Source organism: Lithobates pipiens, unplaced genomic scaffold (assembly GCF_037356315.1).
Source record: "Lithobates pipiens isolate NorthernLeopardFrog02 unplaced genomic scaffold, aLitPip1_a1.2 Scaffold_8, whole genome shotgun sequence".
Taxonomy (NCBI): domain Eukaryota; kingdom Metazoa; phylum Chordata; class Amphibia; order Anura; family Ranidae; genus Lithobates; species Lithobates pipiens.
Genome location: NW_027507903.1, coordinates 414,319,198 through 414,342,324, shown reverse-complemented (window position 1 = coordinate 414,342,324; position 23,127 = coordinate 414,319,198). Strand labels below are relative to the sequence as shown.

The 23,127-nt window shown below is 38.3% G+C and overlaps 2 protein-coding genes across 2 annotated transcripts in view; both read right to left on the bottom strand.

Moving 5' to 3' along the window:
- LOC143962191 (protocadherin gamma-B5-like) overlaps positions 1-23,127 on the bottom strand; it is a 293,876-nt gene that overhangs the window by 166,869 nt on the left and 103,880 nt on the right. The window lies entirely within an intron of this gene.
- The window catches only part of LOC143964340 (uncharacterized), an 18,213-nt gene continuing 13,843 nt past the window's right edge, over positions 18,758-23,127 (bottom strand). Inside the window, 1 exon segment of the mRNA XM_077474043.1 lies at positions 18,758-21,613. Coding sequence (XP_077330169.1) covers positions 19,121-21,613 — 2,493 coding nt within the window. The 3' untranslated portion in view covers positions 18,758-19,120.

Below are 23,127 nucleotides of genomic sequence, written 5' to 3'. Positions count from 1 at the left end.
ACTTGGCCTCCAACCAAGGTACGTGACACCCTAACCCCTAATCTTAACCCTAACCCCAACTCCTAATCCTAACCTAACCTTAACTCTAACCCCTTACCTTAACGGAAATTTTTTTTTTTTATGAAAACGAATTAGGAAAAAATAAATAGAAAGCCAATGGAAGAGCTAAAAAAGATGAAATATCTACCAACAAATGATGCAACAGATAAAAAAATGCCAACACTGCATATAAACGTGCAAGTCACCCATAAAAATGCACAAAACAACCCTGAAAAAATGCTCAAAGACTCTACACTCAGTTGTAAATGCTGAGTGCTGGTCTGGTAACTATGGACGTCTTATAGTCACAAGAGTCTACAATCTCTATTGTATGAAACAGCTTGCTATTATCAAGAGAATTTTTGGTAACTATTATTTTACAAAATCCTTAAAATAAAACACAAATAACAGAACATTTTAAATCATTACAAACCTCATCTGATTTGTCAACACTGTATGGGTCACAGCCTTTATAACAAACATATCTGCAACATTGTTTTAACGAATACACACTAATTAAACATTATAGCTTGAACATACCTGCAAAATAAGAATGTCATCAGCTATAGGGTCTCTTTTGTTTTCATTACCAATTCCTGAATCATCCGCATCAATTAGTTTATCTACAGGAACAACTGGAACACATTGCTGAGTTTTTAAGTAAGCAAATTCCTTGTCCATTGAGTCCAGAGTTGGACAAACATTGTATGTGTAGGGCAGCTGCAATGTTCCATTGTTAAACTGGGAAATAAATCTGGGATCTACAGTATGATATAAATGAGTATTTACAGGGCCAAGGTAAGGCAAAGATTTGGGTTCTCTGCATTTGGAGACCACAGCGACTATCACAGTCAATACAAACAGAAAAGTAATCAATGACAAGGCGATCACCAGGTACATTTGTAAGTTTGACTGAGAGTCCAGTTTGCTTGGTCGTTTGTTCATTTCAGGAATTATCTGCTGAAAATTATCAGCAATCAACAGGTTTAGAGTCACAGAAGCAGACAGGGGTGGATAGCCATTGTCTTTTACTATGACTACAACTTTATGTTTTAAAGAATCTTTATCATGAAGAACATTTGATGTTTTGATCTCTCCAGTGTATTGATCAATAGTAAAAAGTGATGGCTCAGAAACTTGCAAAAAATAAGATAACCAGGCATTGTGTCCAGAATCAGCATCCACTGCGACCACTTTAGATACTATGGAACCTTGTTCAGATGACCAAGGTACCATCTCAAAGACAGGGCCATCACTGTCTCTTGGTGGGTATAGGATGACTGGTGGGTTATCATTCTGGTCTACCACATGAATTTTTAGAGTTGTGCTGCTGTTCAGTGATGGGAATCCATTGTCTTTAGCAATGACCTGAATGTTGAATTCTCTGTGTTGTTCGTAATCAAATGATTTTTGTGCATAAATTATTCCGGTCACTGGATTTATGGACACATGCAAGGATATGGTATCTTTGTTACTTACAATAAAGTAAATCAGTTTTGCGTTTTCTTCACTGTCAATATCTCTCGCTTGAATATGAAATATAGAAGCTCCTGGTACATTATTTTCTGGTACAAATGCAGTATAAATCAACTTCTCAAACATAGGTGCATTGTCATTAACATCCGCCAAGTTCAAATAGATGACTTTCAGAGAAGACAAACAAGGAGAACCCTTGTCAGATGCTCGAATTGTGATGTTATAGGATGACATTTCTTCCCTGTCCAGAGAATCTTTGGTAACAATTTTAAAGAAGTTACTTGCTGATGACACTAACTGAAATGGAATATCCCCAATAATTTGACACTGAATGTCTCCATTTTCTCCTGAGTCTTTATCACGAACTGCAATCAGTGCCACCACAGTTCCAGGTGATGTGTCTTCAGGAATAGGAGAAGACAGGGAGGTGAGGGTTATCTCGGGAACATTGTCATTCTCATCCAGTATCTCTATTAGGACTTTGGCATGGGCAGCCAGGCCCCTTCCATCCATGGCTTGTACAGATATTTCATAGTGTTTTTTCATTTCATAATCTAAATGTCCCTTTGTTCTAATGTCTCCGTTCTTGTGATTAAATGTAAACATCTGGAGAATGTTATTTGCCAGGGTACTGAATGAATATGTAATCTGTGCATTTACACCTTCATCTTCATCGGTTGCTCTGACCTGCAGAACTGTAGAATTTAAAGGTATATTTTCCTTAATGCTTATTTTATATACTTCTTGGGTAAATATAGGTGTATTATCATTATAATCAGTGATGGCAATCTCAATCAGCACAGTACCAGTTTGTACAGGATTTCCTCCATCGAAAGCTGATAGAATTAGTTCATGGTAATCTTGTGTCTCTCGGTCTAGAGGCTTTTCTAGAACCAGCTCAGGAAATATACTGCCATCAGAGCTGATCCTTTCTCCTAAGGCAAAGTGCTCATTTGGACTCAGCTTGTAGCTTCTCAGTGTATTAATTCCTATATCCAAATCCTCAGCTTTCTGCAAAACAAACTTTTCTCCTGGTGAAGCAGATTCACTTATTTCTATTTTAATTGTTTCATAGAGAAATCTTGGTGGATTGTCATTTAAATCTCGAATTTCAATCCGAACATTAAACACATTTAGAGGATTCTCAGCCACAGCATCAAAGGTCAGGACACAATCAGCTGCAGCCCCACACAGTGTCTCTCTGTCTATCCTCTCTGCAATAAAAAGGTCTCCATTCTCCAGATTGATACTGAAATATTTTTCAGAAACATCAGACACAATTCTGAGTTTTCTTGCTGTGATATCCTTCATATTCATTCCAAGATCTTTCACTAAATCACCAACAACTGACCCTTTCCTCATTTCTTCTACAATGGAATAATGAATCTGAGCAGAGACTGAATGACACAACCAGGAAAATAATGAAATCACTACTTGCCATCTGATTTCCAGGGTTGATTGTTGTTGATGCATTTTCAAGATAGCCGTTCCTTCTATTGCTGGGAATATATAAGAGGAACTCCTTGTAGAATGTATAATCCTTAATTGAATTCAAATGCCAGAATATCTTCTTTGTTAGACCTGAAGCATTCCCATCTCATGCAGAAATGCTCTAAATCTACTCTTGCAGTTGTACTGCCTGTCTCATAGAGGCATGCATATCTCACATCTTTCACTTATTGGTTCAACAGCGGCGCTCTGAGGTGCAGCTGGGGTACTACAACATTTTAGAGTTATTTTCATAAATACGGATTAAGATTTAGGGACCTTTCACACAAGCGTTTGCAGTTCTGCCACAAGAACTGATTTAAAAAAAATGCCACACAGTCCTTTAATGTTAATTAATATACTTTTCTGACACTCTTGAAAAAACAGTATCTTTGGAATGCATGGAACACTCTTATATTGTTCTAAATGTTTTTTGGCCTAAGATTAAGATCATGGTTGGTTCATAGTTCAAACAACAAATAAAGTCAATTTAATGTGAAAACAAATGCCATAAAGGTCATATTTTTTATGTGAAGTTTGTGATGTGGTATATGATACATTTTTTTTATGATAAATATTCCCTCACCTTTCTTGAACCAAAGAGATATAAAATGTATTGTGCATACAGTGCAGACTATACATTTAGTGTAATTACTGTGGACACAAATGTCAAATAAATTAGGCAAGAGGGAAAAACTACAACTACTCAGTATTTTCTATATTTTGCTGTTGATTTTTATAAATAATGGGTTCAAAATATTTGATTACCATTAAGTTTTTCCAAATCTCTTCTTCGAAAAATAAAGGATAGGGTATGGGGTGAATAGGTCACAGGAAAAGGTTAGGGAAAAAGGGTCACAGGAGAAGGTTAGGAGAAGTGAGTCATAGGAGAACCCAGGAGGGTAGGTCACATGGGGGAATGGATCATAGGGAAACATTAGGGGTAAATAGTCACACAAGGTTAGTGGGGGTAGGTCACAGACAAGGTTAAGAAGAGTGGGTTACAGGCCAGGGTCGGGCTGAGCCGGTAACAGCATAAATTTGAGGTTGGGTCACAAAACAAGTTTAGGGGCAGTGGGATACAAGACAATTTGAGAAAAGGGTGGTTTATAGAGCATAGCTTCCTAAAAACAAACCAAAAAATCCAGTACAGAGTGCTGATATGTTTATTTGAATGTTATTATCTATTATTGCACTATTATATAATACTATACTTCATGTAATTATTATACAAACACATGCACACAAAAATAGTAGCACATGTTTTAAAAGAGTTTAAAAACCTACTCTGAAATAGTTAACCGCAATACAATAAGGACTTTTTGGACAAAATATGCATTCTTTTTCCCCATTGTGCCCTTGTTGTCTAGAACCTGACATGTACTACATGAAAAGGATGAGCTTACATTCAATTACTGATGCCTACCAAAGGCCTCCCTCAATATACAGAAACAGTATTAACTTTGGGAAAAAGCCCTAGCTTGTATCAATTAAAGGCCATCCTGGAGCTCCTGTCAAATTACTTTGCTTACCTAAATGTATGTCATCAGTTGCAGGTAGTAGGGAGTATTTCCTCATTCTTCTTAGTGATCAGACAGCACCATTATAACTTTGTTACAAGATAAGAGACTGCAAAAAAGGCTGATATGTGTCAACCATTAGTTAAAAATATATTACAGGTATAAATATTTTATCCATTGTTACATTGACCCAGCTTGGACCAACTTAACTGTGTATACACAATCCTCGCTGAGGTCCCTAGAAGCTGGAAATCACTGAAGTAGATGCTGCTACTATAATGGTCTCTACTTGCTTTCAGGCCCCTTGCTGAGCAGGTGGTCTACTGCATTGTGAACACAGGAGGGCGGCTGCACAGCATGGCTGCCATTCAGAAGAATGCTTTGCATTTTCTTAATGAATGCATAGCATTCTCTGATTAGATGTGGTAGAGAGCATAATGTCACCTCCACACCTCTCTGCCTCACCCAATCAGGTGACATTTTGAATTCATTCAGAACAAACAAAGCATTCTCTGAATTGTGCCCTTGCTGAACAACTGACCTCCTGTTTTCAGTAAACAGCAGGTTGACTGCTCAGCACGTGATCTGGAAGCAAGTGGAGATCATTGGATTAGCAGTGTCTACTTCAGTGATTTCCAGCTTCCAGGGGGATAGTCCAGGTATGATATTTACATAGTTGCATTGGCCCAAGCTGTACCTGTGTAACTAGGTATAAAATATTCACTCCTGGAATTCTTCCAGGGCAATTTCCAAGAGATGGGTGGGGCATGGACAATTTGAAAATTGCAGGAAGTGGAATAAGCAGCAACTATGCAAAATGATATTCAAATATAAAAGTAAATTCACTAGACTTCAAATAGCTCAAATTTATGTTTAGTGACTAAATCACCTTCATAATGCCTCATTATGTTCTCTTTGTTGCTTGTTAAGTTGCAGAGAGTGGAAGTTTATTTCTGGTCACATGCAGGCTCTATTAGAAAAGTACTAATGTCTCCTGTGTCAATAACTATGTCCTGACATTTTAGAGAACCCCCTTATGCACCTAGTGAGATAAACACTAATATAATAAAAGTTTGGTGTGTTTAATGTGTATATTTGAAAAGTGCTACAGCTGTACAATATTATGACTACTGTTCATTGAAAGGTCCATTTTACATCAAAAGGGTTCCTTAGTTCATTAGTTATGCTAATAAACATTTACATCCAGGTCAAACTACAATACAGTATATATTTATGTGTACATATACTGAGTATAATATATCTGTCCTGTGGACAGATTCTCCCACCTGAGCTTTGGATCTCTGCAGATCCTCCAGAGTTACCATGGACCTCCTGGTTGCTTCTCTGATTAATGCTCTCCTTGCACGGCCTGTATATATATATATATATATATATATATAATGTATATATGGGAAATCTCTATTTTCTGTGGTCATTGGAACAGGACACAGATAGCAATAAAATCACCTTTTCACCATGAGAATAAGTGAGAAAAAGTCAGCAAAGGCCGACAGCGACTGCGAATAAAACCTGGCAGGGGTTCTAACCCACCCTCGCTGCATTAATGCTCTTCTCTACTAAAAATAAAAATGGTAGAATTTCCAGTTTAAGGGCCAATTCCTATGTAGCTTAGGTTTACTAGGTTGTGATTAGCTGCTCTTAGCCCTTGTACACACGGTCGGAGATTCCGACGGACCAAGTTTTCCAACTTGTCTATAAAATTTTCTGACAACATGCTCCGATCGGACATACTCCGATCATGTGTAGCTTACTCCAACGGACAAAGTGCCACGCATGCTCAGATCAAATTCCTAGACCAAAGCTATTGGCTACTAGCCTGAACGTAGTCCCGTTGTAACGAAATAACCTCATCACGTTATGTACAATCGGATTTTCTGACAACTTTGTCCGACCGTGTGTATGCAACAGTTTCGGACAAAATCCGTCTGACAAAATCCAACGGATTTGGTTGTCAGAATGTCCGACCGTGTGTACAAGGGCTTTAAGCAGTATTAAAACCCCAAACTAAACATTTTATATATTGCAGCTTACCACTTATTAAATGCGATGGCTTTATTTGTTTTGTTTTTTAGACTTTTCCCCCCTCTGTTTTCACCTGGTGACCAGGCCAGTAACACGCCTTCTGTACTAGAGTGCCCCCACTCTGGATGAAATAACACAGGGGACATCTTTGGACAACAGTATTGTTAGTCCTGGGGAGGGGAGTAATAGATACGCTAACAGATTTAAATACACTAATACATTTAAGACATACTCCAACTAATACTTTATAAGCTCCCTGCTGATACCACTGCTTGTGGAAGAGAATTCCACACCCTTACCGCTCTGGCAGTAAAGACTCCTCTACACAGTTTAAGGTTAAACCACTTCTCTTCTAAGTGTATGGCCGTGTGTCTTTTTAAATTCCCTTTCACTGAAAAGTATTTTCCCTATGCTAGCATAACCAGTACAGTATTTATAGATCGGTATCCTATCCCCTCTCAAGCGTCTCTTCTCAAGAGAGAATAAGTTCAATGCTTGTAGTCTTTTCCCATAGCTGAGATCCTCTAGTCCAGTGATGGCGAACCTTGGCACCCCAGATGTTGGAACTACATTTCCCAAGATGCTCAACTACACTGCAGAGTGCATGAGCATCATGGGAAATGTAGTTCCAAAACATCTGGGGTGCCAAGGTTCGCCATCACTGCTCTAGTCCCTTTATTCGCTTTGTTGCTCTTCTCCGGATTCTCTCCAGCTCCAGCACATCCTTCTTCAGATCTGGTGCCCAGAACTGGACGGCATACTCAAGATGCGGCCAGACCAGAGTCTTGTAGAGTGGGGAATTATTGTTTTATCTCTATATACATTTTTACGTTAGAGTTTCGCCACCCAGGATTTATTTTAGCTCTTTTAACCGCTTGCCGACCACCGCACGAACATTTATGTTGGCAGAATGGCACGGACAGAAAGGTACGTCCCTTTAAATTTGCCGCTGTGTGGTCACGCGCCGCTAGCGGAGAGCTCAACCCTGCCAGAGCTCTGTGAGTGTGCTTGCGGGTCCCATGGACTTGATGTCTGCATCGATACCTGCGATTGTCTCATGGAGAGGAAGAATGGGGATATGCTGTTCTGCCTAGTGACACTTACACTGATCACAGCGCCCTGTGATCGGGAGCGGTGGTCAGTGTCGTGTCACACATAGCCCATCCCCTCACAGTTATAATCACCCCCTAGGACACACTTAACCCCTGCAGCTCCCCCTAGTTTTTTAACCCCTTCACCGGCAGTCACATTTACACAGTAATCAGTGCATTTTTAATCGCACTGATCGCTGTATAAATGTGAAAGGTCCCAAAATAGCGCAAAAAGTGTCCGATGTGTCCACCATAATGTCGCAGTCATGATAAAAATCACAAATCGTCGCCATTAATTAATTAATTCATAAAAATGCCATAAAACTATCCCCTATTTTGTAGACGATATAACTTATGCGCAAACCAATCAGTAAACGCTTATTGCAATTTTTTTTGCCAAAAATATGTAGGAGAATACGTATCGGCCTAAACTGAGGAAAAAAATGTTATTATAGCAAAAAGTAGAAAATATTGCTTTTTTTTTTCCAAAATTGTCCCACTTTTTTTGTTTATAGCGCAAAAAATAAAAACCGCAGAGATGATCAAATACCACCAAAAGAAAGCTCTATTTGTGGGGAAAAAAGGACGTCAATTTTGTTTGGAAACCACGTCACATGACCGCGTAATTGTCAGTTAAAGCGACGCAGGGCTGAATCGCAAAAAACACTCTGGTCTTTGGGCAGCCAAATGGTCCGAAACTGAAGTCGTTAAAATTATTTCCCGTTGAAGTACACTGGCCAATACTAAATTTAGTATGCTCTTAAATCGTTCCCATTTTTCTTCAGTGTTCCATGTTTGTAGGATTTTATCCCATTTAATATGGTCTAGCAAGGAGCACAATTTGGGGAAGTTGGCTCTTTTGAAAATTCAGTGTCCTTGTGCTTCTTATTACTGTGATTTATACTGAATCTAATTGACCAGATGTTGCTGCTTCCTAAGTTTCCCCGTATTTCATAATCCCTGATCAGGTCTATATTGTTTGTAATCATTAGGTTTAGTCAGGGGTTGACAAATTTGCTTGGAATCTAGGAGCCAGCTAAAAAAGTTAGGAGCCGGGTCCGTGACGGCGATCTGGACCTGTCCCTGGCCTGACATGGAGACAAGTGAGGGGAAGATAGCCCCAAGCCCCTCACCTGTCTCCAAGTCATTGCCCCCCATAGCTCTTAGAGGGACATTTTATTTATTTTTTTCAAATGACAATTTTTTTTAAAAATTGCATTTTAGTGTAAATTGAGATGTGAGGTCTCTCTGACCCCAGATCTCATATACAAGAGGACCTGTCATGCTTTTTTCTATTACAAGGGATTTTTACATTCCTTGTAATAGGAACAAAAGTGACACATTTTTTTTTTTAAAGAACAGTGAAAAAAATAAAAATAAAAGTTAAAATAAAAAAAAAATACAGAGACCTCCTCTGTAACTTAAAAAGTGCAACCTGTAGAATTTTTTAAATGTCGCCTATGGAGATTTTAAAGGGTAAAAGTTTGTCGCCATTCGATGAGTGGGCGCAATTTTGAAGCATGACATGTTTGGTATCGATTTACTCTACGCAACATTATCTTTCACAATATTAAAAAAAATTGGGCTAACTTTACTGTTGTCTTATTTTATTTTTTTTATTAAATACATTTTCCCCAAAAAAGTGCGCTTGTAAGTCCGCTGTGCAAATACGGTGTGACAGACAGTATTGCAACGACCACCATTTTATTCTCTAGGGTGTTAGAATAAAATATATATATAATTTTTAGGGGTTCTGAGTAAAGGGAAGGAAGATAGGCTGGCAGGCAGGGAAAATTAGCATTGCATCCATTAGCATTGCTGGTTGTAATTCCAACGGCCACCACAAGAGGGCGCCAGATTACAGAAGGAACCATAGGATCGTAGAAGGCCTCAAAGCCGGGGGCTAAATTACCGGCCGGCGGCGGCGCGGCCCGACGCGATCGCGCCGGGGGGGGCGCGGAGACAGCATACCCCCAGCTGTGCTGCCCCAGGCGCCAGGTCTGGAATTCTAGTCGCAAATGCGACCGGGCGCCCGGGTTTTGTCGAGCCCTGGGTTTAGTAGTATATTATGTCTTGTTGGTTCATTCACCAACTGTGCCATGAAATTATCCAGCAAGACATTTAGAAAATGGTGAGCCTTAGACGAATGAGCGGTTCCATCTGCCCAGTCTATATCAGGATAATTAAAATGCCCCATTATAATAACATATCCCAGCCTTGCCACCATTCCAATCTGTGATAGGAGGTCGGCCTCCCCCTCCTCCCTCAGGTTAGGGGGCCTGTACCCCAAGCTCACATTTACTTTGCCATTATTTTCCTCCATTTGGAGCTCCACCCATAAAGATTTCCACCTCCTCCCTTGCTCCATTAGTGATGTCATCCCTCACGTTCACTTACATATAATTCTATATATACCGTATAGGTATACCTCTCCCCCTTTCCTACCCTCTCTATCCCAACAATATAGGGAAGACCCCTGAATGATTGCCAGCCAATTATGTGAGCTGTCGAATGAAGTTTCTGAAATGCCCACAAAATCAGAATCCACCTCGTACATTTGCAACTCCAGTTCTCCCATTTTATTAGCTAGACTTCTAGCGTTGGTATACAAGCCTCATAGTTGTGTCCTGTGGCATACTATTTCCTTATTGTTATGAGGCTGCAATTTGGATTTGCCAGCTTACTTACCTTGGTTTTTGGGATTCTAGTCACCCTACTAATAATGGCACCAATATTACCCACTAAACCTTGCTCAATGCTGGCTATCTCTACATCTGGACCCTCCCTCAACACCTAGTTTAAAAGCCCCTATAACTTTTTAGCATTCCATAAATATTAACGGCTACAGTTTCTAGTGTCTGTTGTGCTTATGTTCACTCTCAACCCAACTGTCAAGCCATCAAATGGCTGGTGTCATAGCTGATCACATGTGCAGGCAACGACTAATATGACACCCTCCTTAGCTATAAAGGATAGGAAGGTTTATTTCCACTTTAAGTTATTTTCCATTAACATAATATAATTGTCTATTGGTAAGTATACATCATATCATTTATTTTTTTAATACAGCCAATCACTAGTGTTGTGACACTATAACTTAAAAAAGCCATAAAAAAATAATTTTCTTTATTGAATTTGATATGTTTTTCTGAGCAATGCAACCACATTGTAGGCTAAGGCCATTTATCACACCAGGAAGTCTGGTCTCTTGTGCAATGCCAGAAGACTAAAAGAGTTATGGGATGCACTACGAGTGCTAGTCTTCTAATGGTCTAGTAACTATGGGTGCCTTATGGTCACAAGAGTTTACAATCTCCATTGTATGAAACGTCTTGCTATTACCAAGAGAATTTCTTGTAATTAGTGTTTTACAAAATCATTAAAATAAAATCATTACAGGCCTCCTCTGATTTTCCAAAACTATATGGGTCAACACAACCTTTATAACAAACATATATGCAACATTGTGTTAAAGAATGCTGACTATGTAAATGTTTCAACATACCTGTAAAATAAGACTGTCATCAGCTATAGTGCCTCTTATGTTTTCATTACCAATTCCTGAATCATCAGTATCAATTAGACTATCTATAGGAACAACCGGAACAGTCTGCTGAGTTTTTTGGAAAGCAAATTCCTTGTCCATTGAATCCAGAGTTGGACAAAAATTGTATGTGTAGGGCAGCTGCAATGTTCCATTGTTAAACTGGGAAATAAATCTGGGATCTACAGTATGATATAATTGTGTATTCACAGGGCCAAATGAAGGCAAAGATTTGGACTCTCTGCATTTGGAGACCACAGCGACTATCACAGTCAATACAAACAGAAAAGTAATCAATGACAAGGCGATCACCAGGTACATTTGTAAGTTTGACTGAGAGTCCAGTTTGCTTGGTTGTTTGTTCATTTCAGGAATTATCTGCTGAAAATTATCAGCAATCACCAGGTTTAGAGTCACAGAAGCAGACAGGGGTGGATAGCCATTGTCTTTTACTATGACCACAACTTTATGTTTTAAAGAATCTCTATCATGAAAAACATTTGATGTTTTGATCTCCCCAGTGTATTGATCAATCGTAAAAAGAGATGGCTCAGAAGCTTGCAAAAAATAAGACAACCAGGCATTGTGTCCAGAATCCGCATCCACTGCGACCACTTTGGATACCAAGGAACCTTGTTCAGATGACCAAGGCACCATCTCAAAGACAGGGCCATCACTGTCTCTTGCTGGGTATAGGATGACTGGTGAGTTATCATTCTGGTCTACCACACAAATTTTAAGAGTTGTGCTGCTGTTTAGTGATGGGAAACCATTGTCTTTAGCAATAACCTGAATGTTGAATTCTTTGTGTTGCTCATAATCAAACGATTTTTGTGCATAAATGACTCCGGTCACTGGATTTATTGATACATGCAAGGATATGGGATCTTTTTCATTACTGCTACCTAGTATAAAGTAAGTCAGTTTTGCATTTTCTTCACTGTCAATATCTTTCGCCTGAATATGAAATATGGAAGCTCCTGGTAAATTATTTTCTGGTACAACTGCAGTGAAAGCCAATTTCTCAAAAATAGGTGCATTGTCGTTAACATCCGTCAAGTCCAAATAGACAACTTTTACAGAAGATAAAAAAGGAGAACCCTTGTCAGATGCTTGAATGGTGATGTTATAGGATGCAATTTTTTCTCTGTCCAGAGTATCTTTTGTAACAATTTTATAGAAGTTACTTGCTGATGACACTAATTGAAATGGAGTATCCCCAATGATTTGACACTGAACATCTCCATTGTCTTCTGAGTCTTTATCACGAACTGCAATCAGTGCCACCACAGTTCCAGGTGATGTGTCTTCAGGAATAGGAGAAGACAGGGAGGTGAGGGTTATCTCAGGAACATTGTCATTCTCATCCAATATCTCTATTAAAACTTTGGCATGGGCAGCCAGGCCCCCTCCATCCATGACTTTTACAGATATTTCATAGTGTTTTTTTATTTCATAATCTAAATGTCCCTTTGTTCTAATGTCTCCATTCTTGTGATTAATTGTAAACATTTGGATAATATTATTTGCCTTGGTACCAAAAGAATATGTAATCTGTGCATTTACACCTTCATCCTCATCAGTTGCTCTGATTTGTAAAACTGTAGAATTTAAAGGTATATTTTCCTTAATGCTTATTTTATATACTTCTTGGGTAAATATAGGTATATTATCATTTATATCAATGATGGTAATCTTAATCATTGCTGTGCCTGTATGTACAGGATTTCCTCCATCGAAAGCTGATAGAATGAGTTCATGGTAATTTTGTGTCTCTCGGTCTAGAGGCTTTTCTAGAACCAGCTCAGGAAATATACTGCCATCAGAGCTGATCCTTTCTCCTAAGGCAAAGTGCTCATTTGGACTCAGCTTGTAGCTTCTCAGTGTATTAATTCCTATATCCAAATCCTCAGCTTTCTGCAAAACAAACTTTGCTCCTGGTGAAGCAGATTCACTTATTTCTAATCTTATTGTTTCGTCAAGAAATGTTGGTTGATTGTCATTAATATCTTGAATTTCAATCTTAACATTAAACACATTTAGAGGATTCTCAGCCACAGCATCAAAGGTCAGGACACAATCAGCTGCAGCCCCACACAGTGTCTCTCTGTCTATCCTCTCTGCAATAAAAAGGTCTCCATTCTCCAGATTGATACTGAAATATTTTTCAGAAACATCAGACACTATTCTGAGTTTTCTTGCTGTGATATCCTTCACATTCATTCCAAGATCTTTCACTAAATCACCAACAACTGAACCTTTCCTCATTTCTTCTACAATGGAATAATGAATCTGAGCAGAGACTGAATGACACAACCAGGAAAATAATGAAATCACTACTTGCCATCTGATTTCCAGGGGTGATTGTTGTTGATGCATTTTCAAGACAGCTTCTTCTTCTGTTGGTGGAAATATATGACAGGAATTCCTTGTACAATGTATAATCCTTAATTGAATTCAAATTCCAAAATATCTTCTTCTTTATTAGACCTGAAGCACTCCCATCTCATGCAGAAATGCTCTATATTCACTGTTGCAGTTGTACTGCCTGTCTCATAGAGGCATGCATCTCTCACATCCTTCCCTTATTGGTTCAACAGCGGCGCTCTGAGGTGTAATTGAGGAACTACAACATTTTAGATTTTTTTCATAAATACAATATAAAATTTAGGGACCTTTTTAACAAACTTCATCAGTTCTATCATGAAAATGGATTTAAAAATGTAATACAGTCCTTTAATGTTCATTAGTATGATTTTCTAGTATTTTCTAGCATTTTTTTCTGATTTGCTGCTAACAACTAGTACAGAACAAATAACTTTGCACCTCATGGAACACTCTCTCTTATATTGTTCTAAATGATTTTTAGTCTAAGTTTAAGATGATGGTTGGTTCTTCGTTTAAGCAAATTAATTAAAGTTTAAGAGAAAACAATTTCCATAAACTCTTCTTTTTATGTCAACTGAATTTTGTGTCATGGTATGTATAAGATTTGCTTATGATAAATATGCCCTGATTTTCTGGTAATCCAAAGAAAATATGCACTGCATATTGTATATTGTATAGTGTATTATATATGTTTGGTGGAATTATACCTATTCATTATTTTCTTATGTTGCTATCCCTGTGTAGAAATAATTGGTTTAATAAATATGGAGCCCGTTAGGTTTTTCCAAATTTCAATGAAAAATTAGACACCGTTAGGGAGAGTGACTCAAATGGGAAGGGGTTAATAGGTCACAAGAAAGGGTTAGGAGAAGTGGGTCATTGGAGGATCCAGATGGGTGGAAGTAGGTCATAAGGGGAAGGTGAGGGCTAAATAGCCACACAACAAGGTTAGTGGAAGTAGGTCACAGACAAGGTTAAGGAGAGTGGGTTACAGGATGGGGTTGGGCTGTGTCAGTCATAGCTTGGTGTGAGTGGATCACAGGACAAGTTCAGGGGCAGTGGGATACAACACAACGTTGGAAAATAATGGTTTATATGGCATAGCTTCCTAAAAAGAAACAACAAAATTCAGAACTGGCTACTGATATGTTTGTTTTACTGTTATCATGTATTATTATTATTGTATTAATATATATTACTATACATAATGTAATAATTATATAAACACACACAAACACATACATACAGAAATATTTGAACTTGTTTTTAGGAAGAGCTTAGAAACCTAGGCTGAAATAGTTAATTGCAATAAAATAATTAATTTTTGAACAATTCATGCAAGTATTTTTCCCTTTGTGCCCTTAGTGACTTAAACCTGGTATGTACTACATGAAAAGGAGGAGCTTACCCTAAAGCGGTTCTAAATATAAAATGCTTTTTTACCTTAATACATTTCCTGCATTAAGGTTAAAAACATATTACTAGTTGTTGTGTCCCCTCCCCTTCCAAATCAGTTAGTTTTCTCTCAATCCAGCGTTGAGCATGGCTGCAGTTCTTCTCTCCCCTCTTCCTCTTATCACGGGGGATGCCGAAAGAAGTAGGAGCCATTGGCTTATTCTGCTGCTGTCAGTCAAATCCTGGGAAGAGGGAGCAGTGGGCATGGGCGGGCCATGATGTGTGTGTCTATGGGTGCACACAGCCCAGTTTGGGAGCATGCCTACACATGTGCCCCCATAGTACGCAGCTTGCCACAGGGGGGCATGCAGTAGAGGAGGAATGGACAGCACTGCTGAGAGACTCTAGACGAGAGGGTAAGGGACTGCTTGCCCATTCCACAGAGCAGGTATAAAAAGTATAAACCTCTTTTGTTATTTTAACAAAAAAAGAGAAAGCTTCACAATGTCTTTAAATTTCTGATGCCTGCCATTAGACTCCCAAGGCATTCCAGGCTTACAAGGGTTTATTGAGCTGAGCTTCCTAAAGTTGACCTTTCAGTGACTTTACAGGTCTGCATGAAAAAATTACTGACATGCCCTGACAATATACAGAAACCTTGAAAACGTAAAAAAAAAAAAAAAAAAAAACTTCTATCAGTAAAAAGCTGTCCTTGAGAGCTTGTCAAATTACTTTGCCTACCTATGATTATGTCATCAGCTGAAGTCAGGAGGAAGTATTTCCTCATTCCCCCTTCTTCTAGTGACCAGACAGCATCATTGTAACTTGTTTGTCAAAAGGCTATAAAAAGGGCTGATCTGGGTGAAGCATTAGTGAAAGATGAATTCCAGGTATGGTATATTTTGTACATAGCTACATTCTATGTTCAGAATGCAGCAGGCCAGTCATTCAGCATGGGACCAGAAAATACTGTACTGGTGATCACCATTTCAGTGATTTCCATCTTCCTGGGAAGCTCGGTATGGTATATACATAGTTACATTGGTCTGTGTGGACTGCTGTAACTATGTATAAAACATCCATACCTGGAATTCCTCTTTAATAAAGCTAAGACCTTCACTAGCACCAGAATCTACAAGACTATGTCATCCCTGAACCCGCAAGCCAGTATCGCAATATAGCATGTAGAAGATCACCAAGGAAAAAACCTAAACAAAGCTTGAGCCCTCCTAGACAGAAGGGCTGTGGTTGTAAAAACAAAACAAAAAACTACATACAGTCTGCAAGACATGGGGTGGGGCATGGACAATTTGAAAAAGGCAGTAGAACATCCAGTAACTATGCAAAATGATATTTAACCCACTACCCTTCGCTGTCTGTAATTGGCTGCCACAGTGGTCACATGATTGGAAAGCTCCCGATCGCAACTAAGCTTTGGGAGATTTCTTGTCCCCGTCAGTGACTGTGCTGGGAGTGCGCAGAGTGCTCCCAGCACAGAAATGTTTACATAGGGCAGCATATATGCTGTCTCTTGGCATTAAAGCCCACCCGCCGAGAGACCGCATATAAGCTTACGGCCATTGAGAAGAGGATAAACATAAATGTAAAATCACTAGACTTCAAGTACAACACATTTATGTTTAGTAAACAAGTCCCCCTTATAGTGCCTCATTATGTTCTCTTTGTTGCTTGATAAGTTGCAGAGGGTGAAAGTTTATCTATAGTCACATGAAAGAACTGTTAGAAAGTGTTAAGCTAAACAGCAACCTTTTCGTATCTTTAATAATGAACTTTTATGTTAGGTCAGACTTTGATATATAATTAGGCTGCAGCCTAATGTGTTTTGTTTAATATTTGGAATGCTTTAAATTGTCAATAAACCCAGGCTATGAAAAACTCTCATTACAATTTATATAACAGAGTGTGCATACTCACAAAGCCCCTGAAAAATTTGCTTTGTGTAGAGTGAAATATACCTGGTTTATCCTGCTGTTCACTGTCCCTCCCATCTTCTTTGTGTCCCCATTGCAGCCTGAGATTGTGTAGACCAGCCGTTGTCATCTACTGAGCATGCTCCAGTTTCAGTTCCTTTCCATGAGTCAATATAAAAGAGGATTGAAATTGAAGGGCACACAGGTGGGCGTATGCACACATTTCTCTGTTATCTTTGTAGCCCAAAAGACTATAGAGTCAAACAGGTGGGTGTATACACAGTGATAAATTACACTCCCCTCCCTCCTCTTCCATGCCCTCCTATTTCTAAACACTATGAGGTGGGATATAGCATGCTAATTGATTGCATGCACTAAGGAACTCACAAGAAGCTTAGTTTTAATATAAATCATATATATATATAGATATATATATATATATATATATATCTATATATATATATATATATATAGTATCTCACACATGGGAGTATACCCCTCACATTTTTGTAAATATTTTATTAAATCTTTTAATTTATTAATTGTAATATCAGGAATTGTGATTGGTTGGTTTTGATTATTGCTCTTAAGAATTAGCATTTTTTTTCAGAAATGATAAAAAGCATTTTGGATATGTGTTCCTTTTAACCACTTAAGCCCCGGACCAATTTGCAGCCAAAGGACCAAGCCCTTTTTTTTGCGACCCGGCACTGCGTCGCTTTAACTGACAATTGCGCTGTCGCGCAACATGGCTCCCAAACAAAGTTTGCGTCCTTTTTTTTTCCACAAATAGAGATTTCTTTTGGTGGTATTTGATCACCTCTGCGGTTTTTATTTTTTGCGCTATAAACAAAAATAGAGCGACAATTTTGAAAAAAAAATGCAATATTTCTGACTTTTTGCTATAATAAATATCCCCCAAAAATATATAAAAAAACTTTTTTTTCCTCAGTTTAGGCCAATACGTATTCTTCTACATATTTTTGGTAAAAAAAAAATTGCAAATAGCGATTATTGATTGGTTTGCGCAAAAGTTATAGCGTTTACAAAATAGTGGATAGTTTTATAGCATTTTTATTAATATTTTTTTTTACTAGTAATGGTGGCGATCAGTGATTTTTATTGTGACTGCTTCATTATAGCGGACACATCGGACATTTTTGACACATTATTAGGACCATTGTCATTTATACAGCAATCAGTGCTATTTAAATGATTCCTGTGTAAATGACACTGGCAGTGAAGGAGTTAACCACTAGGGGGCAGTGTAGGGGTTATGTATGGTGTTATGTGTTTTTTATTGTAGGGGGCGTGGTCTGGCATGTGATGTCACTGATTGTCTTTCCCTATATCAATATATAGGACAATCGGTGACAGCCACAGTAGGAAGCACAGGGAGAGGTTTGTTTACACAGACCTCTCCTCGTTCTTCAGCTCTGTGACCCGATCGCGGGACACCAGCCGCGATCGGTCCGCTGGTCCCGCGGCCATGGTCACGAAGCTCAGAACCGGGTCGGGCTGACCCATGGCTGGGCACTTAAAGAGCAACATACAGGTACGTGCTTGTGCCCAGCCGTGCCATTCTGCTGTCGTACATCGGTGTGAGGCGGTCCTTAAGTGGTTAAACATAATTTTTAATGCAAATGTTGCTGAAAAGGAAACTTACCTATTAATACTCATGTGCAGAACCCTGACCAAATATATTTAATAGTTACACCCTTAGAATGACAACTTTAAATATTTTTTCCACAAACATCAAATATTTGTCTATACAGTAGTTAAGTATACATAATATAGTTTATTTAGTAAATACTCTCAATCATTAGTGATATGCCACTATACTTAAACCACCCATAAAGCACTTTTTGTATGCGTATGTATTTTTCTGAAGAACATGACTAAAGGCTATAGTCATTTACAGTAAATAACCAGGGAATCTGGTCCTCTGTGCAATTCTAGAAACCTAAAGCAGGTATGGGATGCACTAAGAGTACTGGTTATATAATGGTCTAGTAATTGTGGCATTATCCTGAGAAAATAAAATACTGTAGCTCTTCAATTTACAAAATAATTAAAATAAAATAAAATATTAAACTATTAGAGACCTCCTCTGATTTACCATCACTGTTGAGCCAATACAGCCTTTATAACAAACATATCTGCGACATTGTCTTGCAGAATTCAGAGTAATTAAATATCAGAGTTTCAACATACCTGCAAAATAAGACTGTCATCAGCTATAGGGTCTCTTATGTTTTCATTACCAATTCCTGAATCATCTGCATCAATGAGTTTGTCTACAGGAACAACTGGAACACACTGCTGAGTTTTTAGGTAAGCAAATTCCTGGTCCGAAGAATCCAGAGTTGGACAAATACTGAATGTGTAGGGCAGCTGCAATGTTCCATTGTTAAACTGGGAAATAAATCTGGGATCTACAGTATGATATAATTGTGTATTCGCAGGGCCAAAGTAAGGCAAAGATTTGGGCTCTCTGCATTTGGAGACCACAGCGACTATCACAGTCAATACAAACAGAAAAGTAATCAATGACAAGGCGATTACCAGGTACATTTGTAAGTTCGACTGAGAGTCCAGTTTGCTTGGCTGTTTGTTTATTTCAGGAATTATTTGCTGAAAATTATCAGCAATCACCAGGTTTAGAGTCACAGAAGCAGACAGGGGTGGGGAGCCATTGTCTTTTACTATGACCACAACCTTATGTTTTAAAGAATCTCTATCATGAAAAACGTGTGATGTTTTGATCTCCCCAGTGTACTGATCAATAGTAAAAAGTGATGGCTCAGAAACTTGCAAAAAATAAGACAACCAAGCATTGTGCCCAGAATCGGCATCCGCTGCGACCACTTTTGATACCAAGGACCCTTGTTCAGATGACCAAGGCACCATCTCAAAGACAGGGCCATCACTGTCCCTTGGTGGGTATAGGATGACTGGTGGGTTATCATTCTGGTCTACCACATGCATTTTTAGAGTTGTACTGCTGTTCAGTGATGGAAAACCATTGTCTTTAGCGATGACCTGAATGTTGAATTCTTTATGTTGTTCGTAATCAAATGACTTTTGCGCATACATGACTCCAGTCACTGGATTTATAGATACATGCAAGGATATGCGATCTTTGTCATTACTTACTATAAAGTAAGTCAGTTTTGCATTTTCTTCACTGTCAATATCTTTCGCCTGAACATGGAATATGGAAGCTCCTGGTAAATTATTTTCTGGTACAAATGCTGTGTAAGTCAACTTCTCAAAAATAGGTGCATTGTCATTAACATCTGCCAAGTCCAAAAAGACAACCTTTACAGAAGACAAAAGTGGAGAACCCTTGTCAGATGCTTGAATGGTAATGTTATATGATGAAATTTTTTCTCTGTCCAGAGTATCTTTTGTAACAATTTTATAAAAGTTACTGGTAGATGACACTAATTGAAATGGAATATCCCCAATGATTTGACACTGAACTTCTCCATTTTCTCCTGAGTCTTTATCACGAACTGAAATCAGTGCCACCACAGTTCCAGGTAATGTGTCTTCAGGAATAGGAGAAGACAGGGAGGTGAGGGTTATCTCAGGAACATTGTCATTCTCATCCAATATCTCTATTAAAACTTTGGCATGGGCAGCCAGGCCCCCTCCATCCATGGCTTGTACAGATATTTCATAGTGTTTTTTCAGTTCATAATCTAAATGTCCCTTTGTTCTAATGTCTCCGTTCTTGTGATTAATTGTAAACATTTGGAGAATATTATTTGCCCGAGTACTAAATGAATATATAATTTTTGCATTTACTCCTTCATCTTCATCAGTTGCTCTGATTTGTAGAACTGTAGAATTAAAAGGTATATTTTCCTTAATGCTTATTTTATATACTTCTTGGGTAAATATAGGTATATTATCATTTATATCAATGATGGTAATCTTAATCATTGCTGTGCCTGTTTGTACAGGATTTCCTCCATCGACAGCTGATAGAATTAGTTCATAGTAATTTTGTGTCTCTCGGTCTAGAGGCTTTTCTAGAACCAGCTCAGGAAATATACTGCCATCAGAGCTGATCCTTTCTCCTAAGGCAAAGTGCTCATTTGGACTCAGCTTGTAGCTTCTCAGTGTATTAATTCCTATATCCAAATCCTCAGCTTTCTGCAAAACAAACTTTGCTCCTGGTAAAACATATTCACTTATTTCTAAGTTAATTGTTTCATGGAGAAATGTTGGTGGATTGTCATTTATATCTTGAATTTCAATCTTAACATTAAACACATTTAAAGGATTCTCAGCCACAGCATCAAAGGTCAGGACACAATCAGCTGCAGCCCCACACAGTGTCTCTCTGTCTATCCTCTCTGCAATAAAAAGGTCTCCATTCTCCAGATTAATACTGAAATATTTTTCAGAAGCATCAGACACAATTCTGAGTTTTCTTGCTGTGATATCCTTCACATTCATTCCAAGATCTTTCACTAAATCACCAACAACTGAACCTTTCCTCATTTCTTCTACAATGGAATAATGAATCTGAGCAGAGACTGAATAACACAACCAGAAAAATAATGAAATCACTACTTGCCATCTGATTTCCAGGGGTGATTGTGGTTGATGCATTTTCAAGACAGCCTCTTCATCTGTTGTTGGAAATATATGAAAGGAACTCCTCGTAGAATGTATAATCCTTAACTGAATTCAAATGCCAGAATATTTTCTTCTTTATTAGACCTGAAGCACTCCCATCTCATGCAGAAATGCTCTATATTCACTCTTGCAGTTGTACTGCCTGTCTCATAGAGGCATGCATCTCTCACATCCTTCCCTTATTGGTTCAACAGCGGCGCTCTGAGGTGGAAATCGGGTACTACAACATTTTAGAGCTATTTTCATAAATACAATTTAAGATTTAGGGACCTTTTAAATAAGGTTCATCAGTTCTGTCACGAAAACTGATTAAAAAATGAAACACAGTCCTTTAATGTTCATTAGTATGATTTTCTAGTATTTTTTCTGATTTTCTCCTAACAACGGGCACAAAACAAGTAACTTTGCACCCCATGGAACACTCTTTCTTCCATTGTTCTAAATGCTTTTTAGCCTAAGATTAAGATGATGGTTGGTTCTTAGTTTAAGCAAATAAATTCAAATTTAAGAGAAAACTATTTCTATAAGCTCTGTTCTTTTTTATGTCAACTGGATTTTGTGACATGGTATGTGCTAGATTTGCTTTTGATAAATATGCAATGATTTTCTGGTAAACCAAAGACAAAATACACTGTGTATTGTATGTACAGTATATGCTATATGTTTAGTGGAATTATTGTGGACATGAATTTCTTTGGAAATGTTGAATAAAGCAAGAAAGTTCAACTCAGTTCAATATTTTCAATATTTCAATATTTTCAAATTTCACTATCCCTGCGTAGAAATAATTGGTTCAATAACTATAGAGCCCATTCGGTTTTTCCAAACTTCTATGAAAAATAAGACACGGTTAGAGAGTGTGACTCAAAGGGGAAGGTAAGGAGTGATTAGGTCACAAGAAAAGATTAGGGAAATGGGTCATTGGAGGATCCAGGTGGGTGGGTCACATGGGGGAAGTGTGTCATAAGGGGAAGGTGAGGGGTAAATAGCCCCACAACAAGGTTAGAAGAAGTAGGTCACAGATAAGGTTAGGGAGAGTGAGTTACAGGCCGGGGTTAGGCTAAGTCTGCCATAGCAGAAGTTTGGCGTGAGTGCGTTACGGGTCAAGGTTAGGGAGAGTGGGTTACAGGCCGGGGTTAGGCTGAGTCTGTCATAGCAGAAGTTTGGCGTGAGTGGGTTACAGGACAAGGTTGGGGCAGTGGCATATAACACAAGGTTAGAAAAGAGTGGTTTATAGGGTTTATAGGGAAACAACAAAATCCAGAACAGGTTACCAATATGTTTTTTTTTACTGTTATCATTTACTATTATTGAATTATTATATAATACTATACATCATGTAAATATTATACAGACACACACACACAAACATTTACCCACTGAAAAATGTGAACTTGTTTTTAGGAAGAGCTTAGAAACCTAGGCTGAAATAGTTAATTGCAATAAAACAATACATTTTTGAATAACACATGCAACTATTTTTCCCTTTGTGCCCTTGGCGACTTAAACCTGGTATGTACTACACGAAAAGGAGGAGCTTACCCTAAAGTGGTTATAAA